The following is a 19,984-nucleotide window of genomic DNA, read 5'->3' as shown; positions in this document are numbered from 1 at the left end:
ACTGAGCTATTGAAAAGCAATAAATGCGGTTCTTAAAAATATTATTGTTTGACTTATTCTGATTGACTTTATTCCGATTGATATTAAAAACATGCATTGTGTTCATGATATATCCAATTAAAAACATGAAATATGTTTATAGAATGGAGTTATATATTTTTCACTTTTCAAAATACAGAATGTATAGAACGTTCCCATGTTAGTCTAACTGTATATTCATATAGTGCCCTATAAAATGTTTCACAATCCATCTGGGCCATCTCTACCGATTGACTTTGCTGATAAACCATATTAAACTTTAAGAGAGCCGTTTTGGGAATCTTTAAAGTCTGAACCCTTTCAGATTTTGCTCTCCGTATTCCCGTATTGTTTTTAACCATAAATTTTCTATTCGTTTTAACAGTACGTTTTAAGAAACTAAAATTCTTCAGCCCTCGCACAGAAGTAAATGTGGTGGTGCTGCCATCTATTGGCAATAAAGGAACTTTCTCATAACGCAATAGCTAATTTGTTTGAAATTTAATCTAAAAATTTTCTTTAATATTGATAGTAAAATTTAAAAATAACTCTAAAATAAAAGGAAATTTTTATTCCTTCAGTAACATGAAAATTTGAACATAGATGAAAGACTCAATGGCGTTTCCCCGGAATTATACTCTACTATACATATGTTCTTCTGTTTATTATGTATGTGCTTTTCCTATTTTAGATTTTCTCAAACACTGGGACCTTTGACTAAGCTTGTATGTAATTAATATTCTAAATGCATAATTTTGATCTACACTTATATAATACAAATAAATATGATTAATGATCGTATTATGAAAAATTAATTGCTACTATTCCCTCTGCAGTTCTAATTTTCATTTTGGTTAACGAAGCTTTCAGAATGACGCTAATATACTGTAATGTATACAAATGACTAGTAAATCAAAATGTCATTACCTAATGTAGCGGTGAGAAATGTAAAAGGACAAGCTATATATCTAGATAGTTAGCTTGCATTAAGCTTACTTTTCCTTTTCTTCTTTTCTCTGTCTCTACATATAAAAGCCAGTCGCAACATTGTTATTACTGATTGTAAGACACTGATAATCCTCCTTTATATATTTATTATATTAACGAAATGTCTATTATAAATATTTGCAAATTCGAAATGTGTGGTAGCAATTTTAGATATTTTATTTGATTACATTTATGTAGATGGAAAGGGAAACATTTCTACCTCATATTATATATATGTTAGCGGCAATGTATGAAAACCGGCATTCTGTACAATACCTAGGCATTTTACAGAATGCCGAAAACTGGCCGACAGTGCATGAAACGTTTCATATTTCACACATTTTTTAGGTATTCTGACAAACCGTCAAAGTATGAAATATATCTTCGATTCATTTCGATTATCCATGAGTTTAACTCATTTATTTCATACATTTCATAAATTATTAATAAGAAAGGCATTTTTTTGCACAACTTTCACGTTTCTTTATGTATTTTGAATAAAAGTTTTGTAATGGTATTCTTTCATTATTTTTTTCAAAATAACATTTGGATTTTTGAGGAATGCTTGTCTTTCGAATGGCCTTTTTTAATACTTTGCCTAGATACCATTTATCATTTTGTAAAATGCCTAGGCAAAGTATATAATAATTCTCATGTTTCATACTTTGCCTAAAACTGCTAGGCATACTATAAAATGTCTATATGGGATAAGTCTTCTATAAAATGGCGGTACTTCATATATAGCCGGTAACATATATTCAAGGTTCGGATAATGGCCGTTATTTATAGCAACAATTCCATTTTTTGTGTAGGATGCAAGGGGTCATTATAAAGAATATCAACGGCATTTGAAATCTACATCCTTCCTTAATGTTATACCCACAATTGATCAAATGGATAAAAGCAATGAACACTAAATATCCCAGGTTCGAATTCTGATGAAGATGATGGCAGCAAAAGTGTTTTCATGGGTTTTCCCATGTGTTTGTTATGTTAATACGAGACAATTTCTCTTACAGTGATCTTCACGAACTATATTCCCTTTGGCAGACAGCCCTTATGTGCTGTGTCGCAATCAATAATCCGAATCTTCCCTAGTTAGGAGAAAAATAATGAGTCAGTTTTCTTTTTAATATCACCTGTTTTATACTGAAAGTGAAGGCTTCCCACCGAGAAAAATTCTATAGTCATGCAGTGCACTAAAATATTTTGAACATTTGTATTTAATGATGAATGTCAAAAACTGTTTTAATGCATTTCAACACACAAATTATGTTGGGCATATATAAAATAAACATGCATGATATACACGTACGTATTATGTAAATCAAAATTACATCATACGCATGCTTACTTACATTTATTTATATAATATTCGTGTAAGGTTGTATACGAATATTTTTTTAAGTTTTGGAAACTTTCAGTTTTCATTTAATTTTATACTTTAAAAAAATAAAGATTTTTGATCTGTATAAGTGTACGATTTTAATAAAAGATGAAATGGATTTTTAGACAACGCCATTTTAGTATTCGAACTGCAGTTATAACGAGCTGCATTTTAGCAAGAAAATATTGTAACGAGACCTGTATTAATTGTAACCAGACCTGATTGGTCTTCTGACGTTTTACTAGGATACGTTTTTTTTTTTTCGTATTACGTGCGTGATATTATTTAATACTTGTCAAAGTTTTTATAATACTACTTTTATTTTTGTTTTGTTTATTATTATTGATTATTTATTGTTATTGATATTCATTTTGAATACAATAATCCCTGTTTGATTTGATTTTGTTGCATTTTAGGGAGATCGAGGCTCTCGGGGCAAAGAAGGTAAAGTAGGTCCAGCTGGTCCAAAAGGAGAACCTGGAGAGCCTGGTCCCGCTGGACCACCAGGAGTTAGTAGCGTTGTTTCCAGTGATGGCGAAGTATCTTTGGTATTTTAAAAATCACCTAATTCTTCTTTAGCTTAGAATTTTTAAAAAGCTTCTTTAGCCTTCGAAAATGTCTTTAAAAATACACAAATGTAAATTATAGTTACTCATTATTCAATTTGTATGAATTATTTTATTATTTTTTCTAATTTATCATAATCTATTTTTACCTAAGGTGCTTCACATGACATCCTTTCAATAACTGACTTATATCTGAATTCATTTCTAAAATAATATCTCAGCTCGAGAAAGTCTTCAAATTTATATACGTAATAAAAGTTGCTGACTTAGATCAATTATTTCTAAATAGTTTTGGTTTTGAAAGCACGTGTTTTTTGTATTGAAATCTTAAAGCTAAAATTATATTACCTGAACTGCATAGCTCTAGAAAAATATTTAAAATTATTTCTCCCATTTTCTAAAACTTTAATTAATTAAAACACACTTAGGATAAATTTAAATTGATGTTAAATTAAATGAATGTAGTATAAATGCATTAATTTGTTCCAGAATATATTTATAAAGAAAATTGAATGTAATCTATCTCATTCATAATGATAGAGCAAAAGAGGAATAAGAATAAAATATAACTAGTGAGCATGTAAGTCATATTTTTATTCTCTATTTCTTGATGTGAAAGGTAATTTCCTTTACGAACTAATAAATATATCTGAATGAATAAAATCAAAATTAAGATTTAATTTAAAATGCTAAGATAATGTATTCGAAAGGAACTTATAACTTGTAGAGCGGTTTCATATCGACACTCGGACTTCTATTTCTCTAAATGCATAAATCTGTTATCTAGGGGTCAATTATTCATTATGTGGATTATCCTTGCATCTCAACCTGTCTACAAAAGAGGAGGGGACGGTTAAAGCTAAAATGCCGAAGTTCTATAAGTAAAATTCACCTCTTCTGTTCTCGCCTTCGTCTTATCAGTAGGGAGTTCCAAACGAAAAGCTGGGTTGTTCTTTATTTCAGGATTTTTTTCAGTCAGCAAGAAGAGTGTAGAACTCTGAATATAGTGTATGCTATAACACAGTACGCATGGAACCTGTTAGTGGTGATTAGTATTTGAAGATTTGTTTTGTGTAAAGCGTTTAATGTGTTAGTATCTGTATGAAGAAGCTCTTAGTGTAATGGTTTCTTGAACGTTTGGTTGTAAATTTTTACAAGAATGAATGGTCTTATTCACCATTTAAAGAACAAGAAAATTTTCATGATTTTTTAATAGCGTGACTTGAAATCTTAGAATGAAATTCTCAACTGATATCGCATCGCAAGAAAAGGTCCGCCTGCGAGGAGATAATAACATTGGATTATTATGGATTTTAACATTATTGAATTCTTTATGGTATTTGTATTTATAAAACAATGAACAAAGCTGAAGAAATGATTGGAGAAAAAGAATAAAGAATATAGAATTTTGTCAGAAGAAGGTAGTATTTTTGATGCACAAATTCAACAAGAATAAAAGAAAAGACATAAAATAAAGGGAAACGAAACACCACGTTTAAACATAATGTGGCTGTGTGATTTGTAAGCAAATTTTTAATTAATAAGGGTTAACAGTACGCTGCATTAGTTTGCTCAAAATTCGCTAAATTTTTGAATTAATACGGTTCTTAAATAGAGAAATGTAATGAAATATTTCAGAAGTAAAACTCCATGTAAGTTTTATTATTCCTTTAATTCCCTTCTTATTATTCCCTGCTCTAAACCATATGCTGTGTGTCATACAGTTGAAAACCTGAAAGGCTCCATTATTGTGATACAGACCTCGAGTTTTAAATAATTGTGCTTTTTTAGTTTTTCTTGCTTCTGTCTATGTTAGTTATCAGGAGTTTTATTTGTACATCAATTAGATATAAAGCCAAAAAACAGCATTAAATTTTAACAGTTGTAGTTTAAATGTCGTTTATAAATATTCTTTGTGGCTGCTAAAGAATCATACGCATTTTAGAGATTTTATTCATTCCAGATTTGTTCTTATGAATATAAGACATTTTTAATTAACCTAATTTTAATTTTGGGAAATAAACCTTGCAATCCCTTTTTCACTGATTTGCTTTTTTATATTTTTATATTCTTCTCTACTGACGGCTACTGAATTAAAGATTTAAAAACAAATATGTCCACGAAGCTGCTGATGTTACTAACATGAAAAATAAGTAATCACACACTTCGCAACGTATTGGCTGCAATTACATATACATCAGCTGTGCTGTGCACCGCTGAGATAGCTTCCGGGCACAGTGGTAAGTCAAACGGAATTGTACCATCCCACCGGAGATTTTCTATTGATCAAACTACATTTTTTTTTTTTTTTTTTATTTCAAAAGGATGTAGTTCAGCGGCAAAGAAGGCTTATTATTGTTACACTAGTGCACTGGTATGCCTTAATTAATTAAACATCTATTTATCAAATAACTTTGTAGTTACATTTAAATGTTTTGTTACAAAATTAGTGCTCATTCGTGTTATATTGCATCTATACAAAACTTCTTTTCACAGATTTGTTAATTACAGCAAGTTAAATGCAAAAATGGTGATTAAAATATACAGGTGAGCTGAGTCTGGAGTATTTATCCTAGATAGAACAGTAATTTAATGCTTCTTTTTTTTTTTTTTTTTTTTTTTTTTTTTTTTTTTTTTTTTTGCTATACAGACCTGTTTTTGAGTGTGTTAATTGTCCACAATTGGCAGGCGCATCTCACTGACTTTTTAAGATGCCAAGAGCTAGTTTTGTGCCATTGTTAGTGGTAGTGATCCATGTCATTCTCTTCTCCACAGTCACAGAGTGAAGATTCTAAAAATGTAGAGATAAAGATAGGGCTCGTGTCCTGTTAGTAGTTGGGTGAAGCTAGATCTGAGTGATTATAACTCTGTATCTACTTTAGGAAATAGACGAAATGTTTGCCCACTTACTTCTGCATCATTCCTCTTCTTTTGCAGTTGTAGATAGTTAGTTAAAGGTGTTTCTTTTAACAAACGACCTAGGACTCTTGGTAGTCTGTTCATGCATCTGTGGACTATTTGCTACCTCCTTTTCTAAATATCAGTGGCCTAATTTCCTGTGATTCCTTTATGCGCTAAAATCCATTTTAACAATCATATTTGTGATGTAATGTGCACTGTGAACTAAAATTATATTTTGCAGTCTAGAGCGCTCCTTCTATTCTGATGTGCGATTGCCCCCAGGCTTGATGCAGAGTCACGATAAATTGCAGTTGTACTGAACACTTGACAAAGACTGAAAATATTCGTCATACAAAGAGTTTCAGAACGTTATTTATCACTGTGTAGGATATTAAGAGAATAGAAATTTTGTAACCGTAGTTTCTTGTTTTCGTATGAAAGTTTATGTCTAATAAATTAATTACATTAGCATGAATAATTTTATTCAACTCTCCTTTTTACAGTTGATTAAAGGTGAGAAAGGAGACAGAGGGAGAAGGGGGAAGAAAGGTAAAATTGGGCCCCCCGGACCACCAGGACCTGTTGGACCCATAGGAGAAATCGGACTGCCTGGTTTCCCAGTGAGTTTCATGTACTTTTCCGACATCACTTGCTTTTTTGAATTTAACATAATTGAATTACACCTTTACTTCTAAGAAAAACGTTAGTACATGTTATTGATATTTTTCATATCTTCAGGGTAGACCAGGAACTCCTGGTAGACTAGGAGAAAAAGGAGAGAAAGGTAACAGCATAAAAGGTGATAAAGGAGAACCTGGTCCACCGGGACCTGGAAGTTATTTAAATCCGGTAAGTGAAACATCATCAATTTAAAGTGTATTCATGTGTTACAGATGTTAAAACTAATTTGTTTATTTTCAAGATTTTTAAATGTTTACTAAAATGCATATGCAACATACGATTAGAATTTTGCATCAAATTGCTCTGTAACTTGTTCTTTGGTAAATATCTGTGTTCATATTAACCGTTCATATTCCATATATTATAACAGTTATTATAAATGCAAAGGAATTTATTTTTACCATAATTTTTGGTATGAGAGAAATAAAAAATGAAGTTTTGGTATTAAGAAGCTGCACTGTCTTCTTAGACGATAACCCATCGAAATCCTCTTCAATGAATAAGTTCATCAAGTTATGTATGTAAACCAAATTATAACAGGCGTTTGAAACTGAGAAAATTTGTCGTATCGTAATACAAAAGATATTAAATTCTAATGAAATCTAAATATTGAATATCCTGTTTGCTTTCAGATATTTAATTTGATTTTCAATACATATTAGTCATCTGTGATTTATTATTCTTGATTATTTTAACTCCATAATTATTTTCAGACCTCTGTAACCTAAGAACTGAATTGTAAGTTTCACTGATGCTTGATGCGAATACACTTATTCACGTTTTAATATAAAAATCTGAAATTTTTATCTCTGTCTTAATATTGGCAAATTATCAGGTGTTTACTTTTTTTAATTATAAGATTTGAATAAAAAAACTTCTAAGATGAAGTTTAGATGCGGCTTCAAAAATAAATTTTCTGTTAGCTAGTAGCATTGTATTTACTAACCTAACCACACTTCTGGTAGATTCTGCAAATAGTGAAATTTATAGTATCGTTGGAGGTTATCTGTAATATTTGGAAATATATTCCTAGATAATAGTTGGAACTTACTGCTAGATAATACAATTTATGTAACAGAATTTGTAAAGTACAACAGAATGGAACTTTGACATCTCAATAACTCGAATTTTTTTTAACACTTTAATCAGAATTGCAGTTTCTACGTGGAAATTTTCTAATTTATTAAATGGTATTATTGGAGTTCATCAAACTTCTGTATGCTTAAGTAAAATATTTTAAAATAATTTTAAAATGAGACATTGTGATATTAAGTACCCTTTAAACCAAACAAATAAAACATAATTCTACAATATCACCATATATTATGTTTTGCTGTTTTGTTACTGTTAAGTACATATTGTTTGTTGTTAGAGACTATTACACAGAATGCTACTTTCTTACATATAATTGTATTTTATTTTTGTTTGGAAATATTTAGAACCCACATAAAATGACCTTTTCTTTTTAGGATGGAATAAGTGTTGTCAGCATTGGTAAGTATTAGTTTAATGCCAATCAATAATTAAAGTAAAATTTGACGTTATGAGTTGCCTAGCTTCCATAATCATACTTTCATTCTCTTAATTTTATTAAAATATGTGACGCATTTATATATATAGGCCCTAAAGGCGATAAAGGAGATCTCGGTCCTGCAGGTCCCATAGGGCCTCCAGGAGAAAGAGGTGAGATGGGACGACCTGGAAACCCTGGACAAAAGGTGAAATTTTTATAGAAAACCGTAAATTATTTATTTGTAAAAAATAAATGATTGGGTTTTTTAAAATTTGATTAATATTATTGTTACTGAAGTCTCATTGTGTCTCTATATATTATCGTAAACTTTTCTGGAAAAAAAAAAAAAAAAAGGATTTGGATATTTCACTCAAATTATTACATTCTTTCCAAAGTAATGCAAAATATTTAAACATTTGAAAATGATTAAGCGATATTTAATGTCATCTACACTGCTGGCCATTAAAATTGCAACACCAGGAAGGAATGATCTGACGAACGTCAAAATCACATGAAAGGAAGAAGAGATTAGGTTATGCAAATGATTAGTATTTCAGCTCATTTAGATGACGCAGGAGGGAGAAACGACGTCTGAAGCGCTGCGTAAAAGAAAAGTTTTGTAGTGGATTTCTCATTCGGAAAGCGCTTTGTAAGGTCGCAGTTTTCTTACAATATCGTGCTATGCCTCGAATAATAAGAAGAAATGCTTACCAGCGACTGTCGGAATTCGATAGAGGTAGGATCGTCGCCTAATCCAAACTCTCGATAGGCGACGGTCGTCCGTTCCGTGATATCGTCAGACACATCTAACCATTGTCATGCGAATATGGAATCAATGAATTGCTGAGGGTCATACTGAACGGCATGAAGGGCCTCAGCTCCCTCCCGTGACTTACACCCGAGGGGGGAAGACATATTGTGAGGTCAGCCCTATAAAACCGTTAAACCGCTTCACGAACCATTAGTCAGGAAATGGGCATGTTTGCAACACGCTCAGTATCCGCTCGTACGGTGCGTTGATGTTTGCAGCAGCGTTGGCTATCAGAACGGCGACCATTACTTCGGCTTCCCTTGACAATGTAGCACAGAGAGAGACGGCAAATCTAGTGCGCCGAACGACAAAGCTGAATACAGGAGTGACGCAACGTCGTCTTTTCATACGAGTCGCGGTTCTGCATGCAGTATTCTGCTGGCCTTATATGTGTCTGGAAGTTCCGAGGAGACTGCTTGCATTTGATATTGGCATAGGGACCCTGCACCTGGTGTGACCGTTTGGGCAGCCCCTGGATACACGACACGTACATCTCTTGTTTGGATCGACGGTAATTTGAACGCAGATCGGTATTCTTACCGGTATTATATTCAGATCGGACATCTTACTTCCAGTAGTTGTACCCTATCTTCGAAACCTGCTTAAGACCATGTTCCAACAAGATAATGCACCACATGTTGCACTTCGTTTTCTGACCTTCCTCGATACGCAGGATATTCGACTGCTGCCCTGGCCTGCACGGTCTCCAGATCTGTCACCCGTTGAAAACATCTGTTCATGGGTTGGTAAGAGACTTGCCAGCTAACCCTGTCCAGCTACTATGTTTGATGTGTGTGTGTGTGTGTGTGTGATTATGGCAAAGCTTCGAGGGCTATCTGCCTAAGGGGAGGGATGCCTTCGTGGAGGACTTTCTAAGGGAAACTGGCTCGTATACACGTTACACATGGGGAAAACCACGAAAACGCCCATGCAGCCAGCCCGTTCGCGGGATTCGAACCTCGGACCGAACTACCAGTGTTCAACGACTTTACCGCTCGGCCGCTGGTGGGCCCCACTATGTTTGATGAAGTGTGGCATAAACTTGAAGCAGCATGGAATGAGTTGCCTGTTTCTGTTTCCGAAGTCCGGTTCGACTCCATGCCTAACCGGGTAAGGGCCGTTTTAGCTGCCAGCGGTGGTAGCTGTTTCTACTGATTTCGCACCCCTGTAAACCCCAAAACTGCTTACAAATTTAATCATTTTGTCTTCATGCAATACTGTTTGTGCACAATAAATATATTTTTTGTATTTGCTTTCCTTCATGGTGTTGCAATTTTAATGGCCATCAGTGTATTAAGGGAAACAAATTTTTAAAAAATCTAATGTCTGAAACACCTGGCTAGCAATGAATGAATTAAAAATTAATTTCTGAAATGGAAATATTTCGACAGTTTATCATATCCGTCACAAAATTACCAATTTTTGCTCACATGAACTAAAGTAAAAGCATTCCAGATATAATAACTATGTTACTGTCCGGATCGGATTTCGAAATCCGATCCGGCATTCTACAGAATGCCGTAAATTTTCCGACCAATGTATGAAACGATTAAAAATTTCACACACTGCCTAGGCATTTTATATAAGGCCAAATGACAAATCGGCAAAGTATGAAACACATGTGCGATTCTTTTCGAATAACCGAAACTACTTACAAGAAGTTGTTACATGATGTAAAAAATACAAAATGGCTGCTAAAAGGGAACCATTTAACGATTGGTTTTTGAATCGCTATGATGTGATGTTTGTGGAAAGCAAAAGTAAACTCATTTAACTCATAAACTCATTCCTGTTAAAGAAGGCGTCCGTTATTTCATGTATTTCATGAAATTCATTTGGATGCTGAGCACGGAGGACACGGAGCACGGAATGTTGAAGGAACTTTACACCTAATACCACGGAATGATAGTGAACTGTATATATATATATACCTTTGGTGAACCCTGTCAGAAAAAAAAAAAGTTATTAAAAAGGGCACTATTTACGAAACCTATATTTGTTCTGAATTAAATTGCCGTTGTCAGGTAGATATTATCGATTTCCAGTGAGATAGAGAATAGAAATTTACTATGTTGTATCAAGATTATCTCACTACTTTTTTTTTTTTTTTTTTTTTTTTTTTACATATTTAGAATAAAAGTTTTTCAATGGCAGTCTTTCATTTTTTTTTTTTTTTTTTTTTTTTTCAAAATAACATTTATATTTTTAGGAATGAACGTCTTTTAAATAATAGCTTATCATGACCTTTCTTTTATACTTTGTCTAAAGCACATTTATCATTCCATAAAATGCCTAGGTAAATTATGTAAGAATTCTCATTTTTCATACTTTGCCTAAAACCTCCAGGCATTCTATAAAATGCTTAGGTGTTCTATAGAATGCCGTATTTCATGCATTGCCGGTAACAACTATATTAATTATATATGAGAAAACAGCGTGCCTAATCCATAATTCTCTTCACTAGAAATTGACATATGGTAAATACCTGACAGTGGCGCTCTGGAAATGAGCTACTTCTGTAGAAAGACAGAAATGACGTCAGAATTGACATTTTATGCTTGTTGCATGTGTTTTGAAGTTGCTCTTTTTCAAGAATATGAGTGAAATGAGGCCTTCGGATTCATTGTAAATGTTGTTCGTCTTCACGGGTACTATCAACGTTCTTACGTTTTTGAAATAGTTTACAAACATCTGTATGTGATTAAAATTTTGTATTCCTTGAACTTAATTTCATTTCAGCATTTCTATATATCAAAATAATTATCATGATCATTAAATCTGCAGCACCGCAACAGTAAAAATTTACAGTACAAAGTTTATTTGTAGGTTCCTTATAATACGAAGATGAAATCATTAAAATTTTAGGTACTTGGAAAAACGAAATGCATTATAATCCCTACTTAATGCGGCCACCATAAGCAATTATAAACGCTGCTATATGGCGATACATAGAATTGGTTGGCATTTTGGTATATTACAGCCCAGGTAGCTGTAATTCGTGGCCAAAGTTCATGTGTCGTATCCGCTGGAAGTTTTTGTCATGTCAATGTGTATGATAGCGTAGATCAAACATGTTGAGTTCGCGAAAGATCTGATGTATACGCCGGCTAAGGCAAAATCTGCTCTGTCTATAAGTGTAGGATGTTGAGAGCAACATATGATTGTACATTGTGCTATTAAAAGATGGCTCTTTGTTGCGTAGGTACAGCGAAAATCGCCTTGCAAACAGTCTGCAATTCGCAAGATGTCTGAGCCTCGTAAAGGCACTTCTTGCGGTACCTAGTGTGGTTTTACGATTCCTATGAGTCATTCGCATAAGGTATTTGTCTTCTCGGTGTTGGTGCGTGAAATCATTGTGAGTCTGCATGTTGCTGTGTCATATAGATATCGGATTTCGACCAACATGAGGATATAATAATCCAGAGACACGGTAGAGTATCATTCTTCCTCGAACAAATTGGGACACATGGATACATTCCGTCTTCTTACTCTAAGAATCTATCTACCGTGTTATAGTAGGAATACATGCACTCTCGTATAATACTTGTTCTGTATTCTCAATAACAGGATGTAGCTAATAAAATGTGCCTTTATTGTAATATGTTCTACGCCTAAAAATCTTATTGTTAACGAAAGTTGCTTACCGTATTGTAAACGTATCGTATCGTATATTGTAAATGTATCGTATTGTAAACAAAGGATTTATAATTGGGGACAACTGAAAATACGATTTTGCTGATCTAATTCGAATAAGTATATTTTCTTGATTAGAATTTCCTGACAAATTGATTATTTCTTTCTGAACATTTTTAAGTACAGTAATAGTGAACATAAGTTTCTTTAGACACAACCCAACAGAAATGTTCACTCATTATTAAAAAACATTTTCCAAGTAACTGAACAAGACCTAAAATGTTCCGTGGTTGCGTGGATATTTAACAATTTTCCAGAACCTTCTTCTAGCGAAAATATGGTGATAAATCCAGGATCTGCCTTTCATTTGTATAAGTATCTTATGTTTCAAAACAAATCAAATCCTTTTTAATAATTTTTACTCAAAATTATTTTGTTAAATTTTACAACTTTGCCAACACACATAAATTTTCAGGCTGTTCCTTCTTGAAACGACAGTTAGGCCCGGTGGCGATGAAGTGAATGAGACACTCACCTCAGATTAGTAACTAAGAAAGACGCAAAAATATCAGTTCCTTCGGTAATTATAAAATTTTGATTATTCGAAATAACGATGACAGATGTTTCCTCAGATAGTTAAAAAGTTGCATAAAATGGAGAGCCACAGGTATTTAATATATAAACTATAGGAAAATTCCGACACTTTGTATGGTAGAAGTGCAATTTTTTAAAATTTCGGTATAAATTGAGACTGACATTTTTTTACAGAACTTTTCTCTTCAGGTTTCATATTTAAAATGAATAGTGCATTTAAATTTGAATATTTTTGTATTTTAAGCTATCTGATATAATTTCAAAAGTCGCGAGTAGTTCATAATATTTACAAAAAGCTTTTCTCTTTTTCAGGGTGAACCAGGACTTCCAGGGCCCCCTGGTGGGTTAGGAGACGGGATCACAGGAAACTTTGTACCAGTTCCCGGACCTCCTGGACCACCAGGACCTAGAGTATGTATTAAAAAATAGTAAAAACAGATATATCTAAGTTTATCACTGAAACATATATCATAAAAATTATTACAGTTGTAAAATATTTTATAACTATATTTCTAAGATAATTAATTCAAATATTGCATGATTATAATTCTCTAACTATAGTTTAATATCTATATTTCTAAAATAATATTCTAAAATTTATAATAATTTCAAATTTTAGTTTCATGCAATAATTTTGAATTTTATGCTAGTTTATTTCCTTTAATGACACCCTGTTATGTAGTTTACGTGTGGAAATCATTTTACACGTTATGTTACAGTATGTTTTACAGACAAAGAAGGTGAATTTCTTTTCTTTTCTAAGCGTCATTTAAAGACTCATAAAAGCTTATTTTCTTCTAGTTAATTTAGTTTTGTGAAGCTGTTATATTTTCTTTCAATTTTCGAAACATTTTGATAAAGGTATTCCGCAATGCCTTAAGCCAGGGGTCTGAAACTCAAGTTGCATGCAAATCGCATGCACTACCTGAAAGCAGCTGGCGGTCTGCATACATAACCTGAACGCAGCTGGAGAACCATTTTTTTTTTAAATTTAAAACTAAATTTTAACTTGATTTCAAATTTTACTTTCTAAATATCGATATTTGTCAAAACATGTGTAAACGAATAAATTACAAATGTAAAGGAAAAAATTCAAATGTATTGTGTTGATTTCTATCTGTAACAAATTTCTGTTGGTTACATTTCTTAATTAAAATGTACTAGCAGCTAAATATAAAATTTTTGGATTAACATTAATTTCACATATTTCTAATATGTTGAATTAAATACTAAATCACTTAATTTTAACATAAACTTCAACAAATTGTGAAAACATACCCAATTTTCACAAAAAACTTCTCCAGTGGAATAAAACTTGAGAATAAATACCAACAACCTATTCTCTTTCCTTTATGTATTAACTTTTTTATCGACTAATGCAGAAAAATACATATTGTACATATTGTTGAATTTTGTGTATATGTGAATAATTTTAGTGAAAGTTTTGCCAGAAAAATAAGGTTACAGGGGTAAGTTCATTTAACATTGAAGTAAATCGCTGTCTCTCCAAAAGTCGTCGAACTGGGGAACCATTTAGTGACATATTGGTCTGACCCGTGTGTAACTATAACTGGTTCTATCACAATGTACTAACTGTGAGTGTATCCGGCGATATATAACTGTAACTGTGTATGCCTTCCAGAAATCGAAGGTACTGGAAATTTCACAACCACGGGGGATGGAACTATAGCTGTATAAGACCGGAGAGAGGTTCTCAGGTTTTCGTTCAGAGTATTGAGAGAATTCTGTACGAGCCTCGCTCTTTAGATGCGCTTTGCACTGCATTGTGTTTAACATTCATAGTTGTTTACAGTGTGTTTAACGTTACGAAACTACGAATTGTGATATGTTATACTAAGAAAAGCTGTACGAGTACTTTTGTGAAAAGTTCCAGAACTGTAAAGTTTTTCTTTTGGGGAAATAAATTTTATCAAGCTATCATCGGTTATGTGTGTATATAAACCATTACGAACTCGTATGCACGTAACAATATGATAATGTTAATAATTATACATTTCTCTGGTGTTTTACTATAACGTGACATCTGATGGCGTTTCTATTTTGATAACGTTTGTAGACTTAGAGAAAAATTACTGGAACTATCTTAATCCTGGATTATAGATTCTCATCGGCCAATCGGCCTCTTTTGTTAGACTTCATAATTTTCAAGCAACTATTGGCTGACTCAAGAAAAGTACCAATCATTATACTAACTTAAAAAATGGACACACCAAAATATAAAAGCTTTTCAAACTTTCGGCTGGCGAATAAACTTCTAAATTTTACTGACCTACCACCTTGTTCTAGCTATATTGTGTTGCATGCGAGTATACAAAATCTATATTTTTTTTCATTTAACTGACATCATAAACCTAACCATTCTATTTCGTTTTCATTCACTAGCAGTCTTGTATATAAACACAAAACATATATTTCTAATGGTGTTTATATTTTAAATTGACATTTCTTGAGATCCGATGATTAATGTCGTTTGTTTCTCTTAGCTTTTTTTACGAATCTGTCAGAGCATTGTAATCTATGCGTCATGTACCTTCGGCTATGAAGCCAGCACTTTGAACTCAGCTGGAATGTAAAGATTGTTGAAATGTTTGCTAGTACTTTCCAATTTTCTTAAAAAAAAACTACTGCAATCCGCTGCCCAATGAATTTACGCTATATTGAAATCTATAAGCGCTGTACTAAAACAAATACGTAACTCAAATGTATTTGCTAGCCACATAAAATTGCTTCGAGGCCCGCTTGTTTGAGACTACTGCCTTATTATGCTTCGGCCCACCTGCTTTACTGGATAATCTGTAAAATTATGTGTATTAAAACAAAAGAACTGTTTATGTTTTTCCTCCTGATCCCATTTTTTCTCAAATTTAAGTAAAATCCTCTCCGAGTGCTTGAGTATATGTTCTTGAAGCAAACAGATTTAGAATTACAGTAGGATCTTTCTTAACAGACTCAACGGGACCTCCACGATTCCAGACAAAAGATTTATCCAATTAAATATATCTTTCTAGAACTTACCTGTCCATATTTTGTGATATTATCTGTAGAAATTGCAGCATCCAAAGTCTTTTCATCATATTTGCCGATGTACAGGCCATTATTAAAGAATATAGATTATCGTATAAGTTACTTAAAATTGAAGCATATGATTTCATATCTCAGAAAAATAATATTAAGCATTTTTAAATTACCCTATGTTTATGTATTATCAAATGAAACTTGGGAATTTCTCAGTGCAAGGAGATATAACTTTGAATACTGTTTTCGAGATTGCTGCAAGAGTTTTAAAAATTCACTGTGTATACAATGAAGCTTCGTGACACCATGTGCTAACATCGATGAACTTCCTCGGTAAATCTTATGAAAGTCTATAATCTTTCTTCAACTTTCTCCCACGTAAAATCTCTGTTATTCAGCGTACAATCTTAATCTTCATTCTGCCCTTTCTCTTCATCGTCTTTCTTCTTTCCCAGTACATATCTAATTTTATCATCATCTTGAGGGAATGTAACGGGAGAAATTCTTCTACATCCATCCAACTCTGCATTTGTTCTTCAGTAACATTAATCTTCTTCGAAATTTTACATACCTGTGAGCTTAGAAAAGGTACATCGAGTATAAAAAATCATGTTTGGAGAAAATAGCGATTTTACGTAAAAATCCTCTTTTGTCAAAGCATTCGATGACAAATTAAAACTTAAACTAGAATTAAACTAAAATTAAACTAGAATTTTGAAAGTTCTAATTGTCATAAAGATTTAAGTATGGTATTTTTAGAAAACTAAAAGTGTACAGAATTTGAAAATGCAAAAATCTCAAATCATCATTTTTTAAAGATTTTTGGCTTCTAATACCTCTTAATATTGTTAGATATATATGTGTTTGGTGAGTACCAGCACATTACTGACTTTCACTGCAAATAAATGAAATTAACTAGTCAAAGTTTTTGAGATTCCATCTAGATCTATGTTGTTTTCTGACTATTTTTATATGAACTGAAACTAAATTCTGCTTTTGCGAACATAACATTTGTATGGTAATAAATTTACAAAAAACGGGCTCCAGTTTTCATGAAATTTAATCTTGTTTTGATCTAAATTTTAAGAGAAAAGGAGTAAATTCATTTCAAAAGTAAACATGACTCCTCTTGATCAGAAGTAGATCTTATTGTGGTTTACAAATACATTACTAGTCATAAAAAAGATTAGCCTTTCATTCGATGCACTTCTTTTCAACTGATATTAATTCCAAAAGAAATTTTGATTTTGCCTTGACTAATTCATTGAGGTGCCTGTGCTTTCACCGTTTTTATTTCCTGATTTATGCATGTCAGTTATTCTCTAAAGAAAATAAAGTTATTGTATTTTTATCACCCCTCCTTTCCAAACGTATTTATATCAAGGTTTAATATCTGAAGTCAATTAAATAAGTTACAGAAACTGTTACGTTACGAAAAAATACAAAATATCAAATTAATTACTTTGTACTTACGTTCAATCTGACTGCCAGGTAAATCTTCACAAATTCAATAATGTGAAGCTATTAGAACAAATTTTATTACACTCTATTTACAAAATATATACATCACCAATAATTTTGTTACAGTTCTGCATTTGTTTTTACACGGGACCATATTTTTTCGTTGCTCAGTTCTCAACTGTTTATTTTTATCTCAAAAACATCTGCATTGCTCGAGCGCTGTTACTCAGCGCTCTCTGTCTATCAGCTCGTGGTTTCGTAACAGAAAACTGTCAAGCTATCTGTTCTTTGAAATTTCTTCATAGAAGGTTTAGATTTAGAATAATCGCAGTGTATAAAAACTGTGCAGTGTGAATTATACACTAATGTTACAATAACAGTTTCAAACAATTGGATATTATCAATCATTTCCAAGCTAATTTTAAATCACTTAAATTTTGAACTGGAGAGATTATCTGAGGAGGTAGGTTTTTAGAGTATATAGCAGTACATCATCTAAAATGCTGTTTTCGTGTGTAAGTGTATAGAAAAAACGGGAAATGAAAGAATAGTACTCAAAAGAACAAAATACTTTTAATTACTCTCAAAACATTTATGAAATATATTGAGGTTGCAGGAAGATGTTCAGAGTTGCAGCCATGAACTGTAATACATGTTTGACATCGTAGGCCCATGCAGCGACATGCATTTTGGAAATTCTCGGCGTGTCTCGGACTTCAGAAATAATTCCAACAATACCTGCTGTAAGTTCCTTATCATTTTCAACGGGAATATGGAACACTAGTCTTTTGATATAACAGCAGAAGTAATCAAGGCTTCTCACATCCGACAATCTTCCAGCCAAGCTGCTTCACAAATGGCAGTATCCTGAAAGAACACATAATGACCAAAGTATACCATCTAGCCCGTGAAAGATTGCATGTTCGGCTCTGATTTGCTATAAGATTCCGATTTATCTTTATGCAAGTTAACTTATCCTGAAAATCTCTATACACTTAGCTTTGGGTCACCCTTCATAAGTAGGTGACAACAGTTTTTCAAAGTTATCTGTTTTCTTCTGGGACCTTTGGCCTATGTGTCACTATGAATGTACCCATAGTGACACATAGGCCATTCACCCAATTCACACTGGTTTCTCAAAGCAGCTTCGAAAATATTTTTAATTTGGCGAACCGGTTGTTAAAATTAAATTCTAATATTTATCCAAACAGTTTATTGTTCCTTAATTAATTGTTCATTGTCGTTTATTTTGAATGGAACTATTTATTAAATCTTTTCAATCCCACCTGAATACGTAAGCTACAAAATTCGTGTCGGCTTATACACTGAAGTGACAAAAGTCATGGGATAGCAATATGCAAATATACAGATGGCAGTAGTATCGCGTAGAAAATTTATAAATGCGAAGTGCTTTGGTAGGGCTTTCATTTGTGTTCAAGTTATTCATGTGAAGAGGCTTTGACGTGATTATGGCCGCACGACGAGAATTAACAGACTTTGAACGCGGAATGGTAGTTGGAGCTAGACGCATGGGTCATTCCATTTCGGATATCATTAGGGAATTCAACATTCCGAAATCTACAGTGTCAAGAGTATGCCGAGAGTATCTAATTTCAGGCATAACCTCCCACCATGGATAGCGCAGTGGCCGACCACCTGCACTTAACGACCGAAACCAGCGACGTCTGCATAGAGTTGTCAATGTTCACAGACAAGCAACACTGTGTCAAATAACCGCATAAATCAATGTGGGACGTACGAGGGACGTGTCCGATAGGACAGTGCGGCGAAATTTGTCTTTCTTGGGCTATGCTAGCAGAAGACAGACTCGAGTGCCTTTACTGACAGCACGACATCGCCTGCAGCGACTCTCGTACGCTCGTGAGCATATCGGTTGGTCCCTAAACGAATGGAAAACCGTGGCTTGGTCAGATGAGTCACGATTTCAGTTGGTAAGAGCTGATGGTAGGGTTCGAGTGTGGGGCAGACCCCACGAAGCCATGGACCCAAGTTGTCAACAAGGCACTGTTCAAGCTGGTGGTGGTTCCATAATGGTCTGGGCTGTTTTTACATGGCATGGACTCGGTCCTCTGGTGCAACTGAACCGATCATTGACTAGAAATGGATACCTTCAGTTACTTGGAGATCACTTACAGCCATTCATGGACTTCACGTACTCAAACAACGATGAGATTTTTATGGATGACAATGCGCCATGTCACCAGGCCACAATTGTTCGCGATTGGTTAGAAGAACATTCTGGACAATTGCAGCGAATGATCTGGCCACCTAGATCGCCCGAAATCAATCCCATCGAACATTTATGGGACATCATCGAGAGGTCAGTTCGTGCCCAAAACCCTGCACCGTAAACACTTTCACAATTAATGGACGTC

General features: G+C 33.4%; 1 protein-coding gene across 3 annotated transcripts in view; it reads left to right on the top strand.

The window, feature by feature from the left end:
• LOC118182799 (uncharacterized) overlaps positions 1-19,984 on the top strand; it is a 623,155-nt gene that overhangs the window by 559,558 nt on the left and 43,613 nt on the right. For all 3 annotated transcript variants that reach the window (XM_085815295.1, XM_085815293.1, XM_085815294.1), the window contains 6 exons: positions 2,809-2,940; positions 6,363-6,479; positions 6,598-6,708; positions 8,010-8,034; positions 8,161-8,258; positions 13,404-13,502. In XM_085815295.1, the coding sequence (XP_085671421.1) occupies positions 2,809-2,940; positions 6,363-6,479; positions 6,598-6,708; positions 8,010-8,034; positions 8,161-8,258; positions 13,404-13,502 (582 nt within the window). The remainder of the gene's footprint in view (positions 1-2,808; positions 2,941-6,362; positions 6,480-6,597; positions 6,709-8,009; positions 8,035-8,160; positions 8,259-13,403; positions 13,503-19,984) is intronic.

This window comes from Stegodyphus dumicola, chromosome 4 (genome assembly GCF_044657685.1).
Source record: "Stegodyphus dumicola isolate Sdum_Otavi_A_Nest chromosome 4, ASM4465768v1".
In the NCBI taxonomy this organism is placed as follows: Eukaryota; Metazoa; Arthropoda; class Arachnida; order Araneae; family Eresidae; genus Stegodyphus; species Stegodyphus dumicola.
The sequence above is the reverse complement of the archived record's forward strand: the minus strand, read 5'-3'. Positions and strand labels throughout refer to the sequence as shown.